Raw genomic sequence first — 7,427 nt, 5'->3', positions numbered from 1 at the left:
GCACTTTCTGAAAACTGAATCCTAACGAACATTGAGATATAAAAGCTTTACCTTTGATCAGTTGATCGTATGGTCTTTTTGTAACTAATATTGCTATTTGACTAGACAATTGCATGGAAAAGAGAACATGTCAATTTGATTTAAATCACCGTGATATAACAATAATTAATCAAAATTCTTAATTTATCTTTTTCCATTACTTGATGATGAGATGAGCTCTGTGTGTGTGTGTGTGTGTGTGTGTGAGTGTGTGTGTGTGTGTGTGTGTGTGTGTGTGTCAGGGATTCAAAGTACTGGACTTCTTCATGGCAACGAGAAAATGTAAAATAAATTTCATGTATTCATGAAAATAATGAAATTAAATTAATTAATTGTAACACGAGAGCATAACGTGACTTTGGAAGCAGCTAAAACTTTTAAATCTTCTTTAGATTACCACAATCAAAACGACGGAGCTAGCGGCAATAAATTCAAAGAACATTAAGCTGAGTGTTGCGCCTAACAATGATTTATGACCATATCTTCCCCAACAAACACAAGCCATGTCCCTTTTTCCTCCGAGCTCTTGTTGATGTTGCCCTCCCTACTCCTCACCCCCCTTCCCCTTCCCCCTCCCTCGTCCATCACCTCTTCCACTCCTGCATCTAATCCCTTGCTTCCAAATGGAAAACCTTCTATAGGTTGCCTTGATTAAAATTTTGCTTTTCAAAAAGTAGCTTTTGAATCTAAACGTGGATCTAAGGTCCAATCTAAGGTGGAGAACTTGACGCATGGCTCCATAATAGCTTAGATAGCTCAAATTTGCTCGTCATATTGTACATTACTATTAACGGCTCTTGAACAATTCATCAAGAATACACACTCAAGTGCACGAATTGGGTGCGTGGTTGGAATTGTGCACTGATCCATCTGAAAGCTTGCTCTCGAAGAATTGCCCACTAATGATCCATGCTCACTTGAGTTTTGTAAGTATCTGGTATCTATGATATAAAATTGTGCGCATTCGATTTTTTTTCCTCTTCCACTATCTCCTCCATGCTTGCCTCCTCCTTGCCAAACTGAATATTGGCTCCGATCATCGTTGCAAAGAGTGTGGGCTTCTGGTTCACTAGTCCAATCTGCATCTGCATCCACTTTAGTTGCAGATGTTTGATGTTGATCCCACCTAGAAGAACTTCTCCAAATAGCGGATCATAGAACCTTTCTAGTGACATACTTATTGTTGATTTACCGGATCTGCTACTTCCCACTAAGGCCATGCTCTTGCTAGCCACGAAATGACCGTGAAAATTGCCATATCAAGCCTAGAAGGATGTGCAAATTCAACACTCCTAAGCTCTAAATCACCAAGGCAGTCTCTAGCACCTTGCCACTCAGATCATCAAAATTAATGGTAGGCATGTGATCGATCATCTGAAAAATCCGAGAAGCAACAATGCTTGCCTCAGCAAAATACTTAATGTTAGGCAGTGTCATTCTGAGGGCCCTACACCCAAAATATATTTGCATTATTTGGAGAAAGGTCCATGGAAAAATATACTCACAGTCACCCAAATGTCATCTCCAACAATTGAGACAAAAGCAATGACTCAGTAACGGAATTGAATCTTACAAGCCTCCGATGATTGCATCGATACCTATAGCAATGACCTTTCCACCATTAAGGCCATGATACATGACCAATCGCCACAACATAAAAGCTCAAATACTGCCATTGTTGTCAATCACCAATCCCTTATTAGCCCTTGCTTCAATCCTAGTTTCACAGCTCCATCCAACTTGTTAGACTATTCACCCATAGTTTTGTCTTTTCCCACAAAAGAGTAAACTGTTCTAATGGAAGAGATAGCCTGTTCAATCATCGTTCCTGCCTTCAAAATATTCCACATGTATCTATTGGGCAAGTCACAAATCAGGATTTTCTGTACATGAGACCGAGGACAATAAGAAGAGGCAGAAATACAAGCAAGATAGTTGCCAACCACCATGCAAGAACAACGTAATTTTTTATGAAAGTCGATATATGCATTGCAAAATGAGCACCCTATGCATATATGAGGAGAGGATCTACGAGGGTACTCAGTAGCTTAATCACTTTTTTAAAAAATCCCATGCAAAACTAAGTTTGAGAAGGCATCCTTACCTAGGCTTTAGGCTGCTGAACAATTTGGAGCTTGAGGCCTATTGTCAATTTTGAGCTTTGTGCATCCATTTAATCTTGTGTTAAAAGTCTTAGATCCCCTCCTCACCTTCTTGTAACCCCTCAATTAAATGGATAAGACTAAGAGGGCCCCTTGCGTAATCTCAATGTTGTGAATAGTGTGTCAAAGGCAAATCCAAGATATGCCAAAAGGGAGGCATGTCCATCAAAGTGCACATTGTGTTCCATGAAAGAAGCAAGACCTTATAGCATTGTTGGCATCGACCACCATTGTATGCTATAAATGGATATGGCTATGATATTTGGAAAGTATAGATTAAAAGTATGTGTGTTGCCTGATTTAAAAATGTTTTGAGATTCCATCATGCAAATGTCTATGTAGAAAGGCACACTTCCTTGAGGGGGCAGGGGGACAAATGATCATATGTAAGCTTTTTCTCTTTTGAAAGAAAGCAATTTTTGACACTACGATAATTGGAGAGTGCATACTTGACACAAACGTAACTCCAACCCTCCCCCTAGTAACTTAATGTCTCATAGCTCGAGACATAGGAGACCCTTGCCTTTAGTCTTTAAGAAAAAGGGTCAATCATGATGTTGTGAATGGTGTGCTTAGCTATATAAGGCAAAGGGATGAATGTCCACCCTAAGTGCAGACCTTGGCTGGAGGATCATTCACCGTTAGCTTTCATTTACATCCAACTTAAGTGTGAACCTTGTTTGGAATCATCCACGATAACTTTTTAATCAAATAATCCACTATCGTACATTTTTTAAGAGCATCAAGCAAATAAGACAATTCCCCCTTCGTACTTGTATCCAACAAGCAAATAAGACGATTCCTACACTATAGTTGCATTCGTCTAAAATTGTGTGCTTTTATTGAGCAAAAGAAACATTGCATAGAAAGAAGAATAAGGTTGGGTTCACACCACCCGCCCACCCAGGGAGGAGGATGGCCGCCTGGTGTGGTGGTTCACACCAGCAGGCGGTCATCAAGTTGCTAATTTATGTCATTGGTGTAGCGGTTGGTGGAGATGGAATGGGCCAATCATGTAAGAATTGGAGGATTTGGCCATGGAGTAGGCGGCCTTCATGGTAGACACAAATCTTTTATATTAGTGTCTGAGCCCGGCCCTCTTATTGGGCCAACTAGGATAGCAACCCTTTACACCACCTTTTGGAGGATGGCGGGTGGGTGGTGTGAACCTAGCCTAAACTTCTCCTTATGCTAATGGGATATACCCTTTCCCTCACAGTGAGAAGCCTCATCCCCAACACTTGTGCACTTTATTTCTCCCAAAATTCCAAAGTTACACACTACCAAAAAGTAATAGCATGTAGTCAGACCTTCATACTTAGATAGAAAACAACACATGGATTGCCATCATGCATAGGATGTTTTATGGCCTAAGAGGTTGTAATTATGGGATATTGGAGATGGTTTAGGTGTGAATGGTAAAGGTAGATATATATATGTGCATCATGTCTTTAGCTTTTTAATTGATGAACTTATGGCCTTAAATGTAAAACTTTAATGTTGCTATGCAATTTGACCTTTCTGAAAATGTGGAAAAACATTCTCCCTCCTTATAGATTACCACCGGGGGGTTGATGCTCTCTCCTGTACTAAACGCTCTAGAAATAACATAGGCACGACATTTTTCCCTTATGTATTATAGTGATAAGATAAGACATTGAGGAGGGCAAGCGTAAGATGGAATTTTTGAGTCTTCACCCTTAGCATTGTGGGGCTGAAGTCCCTTCATACCTAGCGTAGCTAGTTTGCTCACATGTGCTACAACCAGTTTGTTGGTTGAAGCTGAAAATGAGAGCTGTGGGCGCTTCATGCTGCCCTGGTAGCTTGTAGGGCCCGATGTCAACACAAAGCATATGGTTTTGGCATAGAGAGGCTACTCAGAGGTCGTTCCCGTGGTTCGCTCAGATGGCAAATCTACCAAAAAAAGCTCAAATCTTCTACGTTCCCACGTCTAGCCCCCATTTTCTAGCTGCCAAATCCTAGCGTTGCAGGTATTCCTTTCGAGACGAAAATTTTCCTTCTCCACTCGGGCAATACGGGGCTACATCCTTTTTGAGAAAGAGATGAATATTTACAATCGCTAACGTCCAAAGGTTGAGATTGAAGGTTCAGAAACGTAGCATATTTGGATTGATTTGCCAATCATGCCCAGATAAGCTTGTGACTACCACGAACGTGGCATTTTTGCCAAGCCTCACCTTGGCAAAAATGTGCGCCCAGCATATTATTCGCCAAAAATGTGATAAATCCTTATTTAAAGCGAGACTTGACGTTGACGAATGACCCAAACAAAAAAAGGCCGAGACATGGGAAAAAGGGATGAGGCGGTCAAAAAGCGTGCCAGGCTGGAGGAAGGCATGGTGGAGCGGGAATGGCGGGGGTGGGCCCACCAGTTTGTGGCTGGGAACGCCCAGGGAATGTGAGCCAAGGAAAGTATGTGTGGACAGCCTGCCACGTTGGAAAGGCAAGGCGCTGTGGCGAAAAACGAGTGGGCCACGTGGGAGAGTAAAGATGACGTGGACGCGGCCGTTTCTTCTTCTTCATGGTCGTCTTCTTCATCATCGTCTTCAGAAAACGCCTCAGAGTTTTTGGTGGTGGTGCTGCTGCTTCTGAGCTTTTCAAGCTATGGCGCTTCCCCTCTACTCAACCGCTCACCCTCCATAGCCTTCACGCTCCTTCTCCCTCCTCGCTATGCCGAGTTCCCCTCCCCTCCTCCTCTTCGGTCGCATCATCCCTTCCTGTTCTTCCTCCCTGGTTCGTTCTTACCTTCCTCCTTCTCCTGCCTGATCTTTCCTCCTCCTGCTTCTCCCTTTTCATCGCCCCCTTTCTCACTTTGCTTCGTTTTTCTTCTGCAGGACTTCGACTCCCCTCTCTCCGTCTCCGACCTGCCCCCCGTCTCTTCCCTCTGCCATCGTGCCTCTGATGACGACGAGCCCCCCGCCATGACCTCAGATCACATTGCCTCCCTTGATGCTCTCGCTCAGCCGCACATGGACCTCAATTCCCCCTCCCTTGATGCCCAAATTGCTGCGCAGAAACCCGAGAAACTCGTCCCCTGCCCTCGTTGCGATAGCCTCGACACCAAGTTTTGCTACTTCAACAATTACAACGTCAAGCAGCCTCGCCATTTCTGCAGGAACTGCCAGCGTTACTGGACCGCTGGAGGAACTCTGCGTAACGTTCCCGTCGGTGCAGGGCGACGGAAGAACAAGAGTCCGGCGATTCTGGCCAAGTTGCATCCGGAAGTCGTGATTCCCAGGAGCGATCATCCCGACTGTGCACAACGACTTGATCTAGGTCACAGCTCTCATCTGTCGGCCAGGGATTCGGAGCCGGTTTTCCAAAATCATGTAACGGACGAGATGTTCGATTCGAGCCCGGCTACAAGCTCCGTACTGTCGTTTCAGCAGCAACAGGTACCCTGTGGTAGCAGTGGTGTCCTGCCCCGTGGAATGCCGAATTTTGCGGGAGTGGAGAGATCGGTACAGGAACCCTTCTTCGGAGTGAGGTCTAGTGACGACGCTGGCAGGAAGGCGCAGGACCAAGCGGAAGGAATTCTGTTCTCAGGGATGGAGAGATCGGCACAGTTATCCTTCTTGGGATCAAACGCTTGTGAGAACGGAGGCACGAGGGCGAACATCCCAGTGGAGGGGATTTTCTCAACACCGCAACAACATCAATCGCGGGTGCCGCCGATCAACACCGTGGAGAACGAAGATTCAACCGGCTGCTCGTCGGTGACAGCCCCTCAAGCGCCCTCAGACGGTGTTTCCTGCACGAATATAGAGGGGGAAGCTTCCAATCTCCTATCATCCATGGCTGGGGCGTTGGGTATGTCGAATCCAGCAGCAGCAGCAGCAGGTTGGGGTGCGGCGGCTGCTCTTCCGTGGATGTGGCCGTGGCCATACTTGTACAACAACGCCATGGCGTGGCCTGGAGTGCCTTCCATGCAGAGTGAACCAACTGCCAATGCTCAAGCAGCAGGAGCTTGGCCGGCTGCGCCTGAGGGTTTCTTCCAATGGCCTCCTGTTGTAGCTCCGCTGTGGAGTCCCTACGGATGGAGCATGCCGTGGAATTTTGCAATGAATGCGAACGCTGCCGCAGCAGCAGGAGCGGCGGCCGCTGCCGCAGCGGCAGCTGCGGCAACCACGCTTGGGAAGCGCCCTCGCTCGGCTGCTGATGAGCAAGGGCCTCTGTGCATACCCAAGACTCTGAGGATAGACCACCCTGAGGAAGCAGCGCGCAGTTCCATCCTTGCAACTCTGGGATTTGCGGGGACGTCCAGCCCTCCATCTCCAGCCTCTGCTGGTTTCTTCAATCCATCTCCAGCCTCTGCTGGTTTCTTCAATCCGTCTCCAGCCTCTGCTGGTTTCTTCAATGCATTCCAGGCCAAGCCCGACCTTCTCCAGGCCAGCAAACCTCCTGATGAACACCAACGACCACATCCAAATCCCGCAGCGCAGGCTCGCTCCATGGCATTTCAGGAAGGGAATTAATCGATGCTCTGTGAGCGTAATGGGCTTTTCAATTCTTCATACCTCTGAATGCCAGTCCCCTCGATCGGGCTGCACGCTAGCTATGGTACTCAGTTGGGTCGCTTCACCATGGCTGCCCTCCGCAAAGCATCGAAGAATCCGACCGACCTCCATGCTCAATGAGTCACATCCTAAAAGTCACAGTTTTAGTTATGATCTGTTCTGCTCGAACACATATTTTAGTACGCCCCGTCTTACTGCTGCTCCTTATAGTATAGGCCTTTCTACTTGGGAGGGCAAACTGCCCAAAACACAAACAGTTTTATTGGATCCAGATTGTCTTACTGGTCCTCTATAAATATATTTTCTTGTTTGATTTACCATCTTTTTCAAAAGCTTTGGTGTTTGTTCGCAGTTTTTCTGCCACGCTTAAACTGTGTATGCTCTCTCTTGAGCTTCCAGCTTTCTTGAAGCTGAGTAATAAGCCCGATTATATTCGAGGTTGGTGCAAATGTCAAGGAGATTTGTATTCTACTGAAGATTTGACTGTGAAGCCTGTTTGTATTATACGTCTTTGGGTGGCATCATCAAATCACCTTTGATAACCAGAAATTGTGTGGAACCAGTTTGCTTGAGTCAGAGAAGCCAGAGAAGGGTACATGAAAACCCGAGATGGCAGTTTACGTCTGTCCAAAAGTAGTTTCTTTTCTGTTTGTTTGTTGTTTCTTTAACGTCACTCTCCCTCTCCCTC

At 45.9% G+C, this 7,427-nt stretch overlaps 1 protein-coding gene across 1 annotated transcript; it reads left to right on the top strand.

Moving 5' to 3' along the window:
* The first annotated feature begins 4,788 nt into the window (after nt 1-4,788).
* Nucleotides 4,789-7,174, top strand: LOC147898992 (uncharacterized). Its single transcript, XM_087378385.1, has 2 exons — nt 4,789-4,955; nt 5,057-7,174. The coding sequence occupies exons 1-2, from the start codon at nt 4,893-4,895 to the stop codon at nt 6,695-6,697; spliced, it is 1,704 nt and encodes a 567-aa protein (XP_087234511.1). The 5' UTR covers nt 4,789-4,892; the 3' UTR covers nt 6,698-7,174.
* The last annotated feature ends 253 nt before the right edge of the window (nt 7,175-7,427 follow it).

This window comes from Dipteris shenzhenensis, chromosome 8 (genome assembly GCF_047967505.1).
Source record: "Dipteris shenzhenensis isolate YYH24624 ecotype China chromosome 8, Dip_SZ_1.0, whole genome shotgun sequence".
NCBI lineage: Eukaryota > Viridiplantae > Streptophyta > Polypodiopsida > Gleicheniales > Dipteridaceae > Dipteris > Dipteris shenzhenensis.
This window is presented reverse-complemented; position numbering and strand designations above follow the sequence as displayed.

What these genes read in the sequence shown, in the direction of transcription:
- LOC147898992 (XM_087378385.1), top strand. Translation starts at nt 4,893, where the DNA reads ATGCCGAGTTCCCCTCCCCTCCTCCTCTTCGGTCGCATCATCCCTTCC. An exon ending in CTTCCTGTTCTTCCTCCCTG is followed by an intron (nt 4,956 to 5,056) that starts GTTCGTTCTTAC and finishes TTTCTTCTGCAG; the next exon opens with GACTTCGACTCCCCTCTCTC.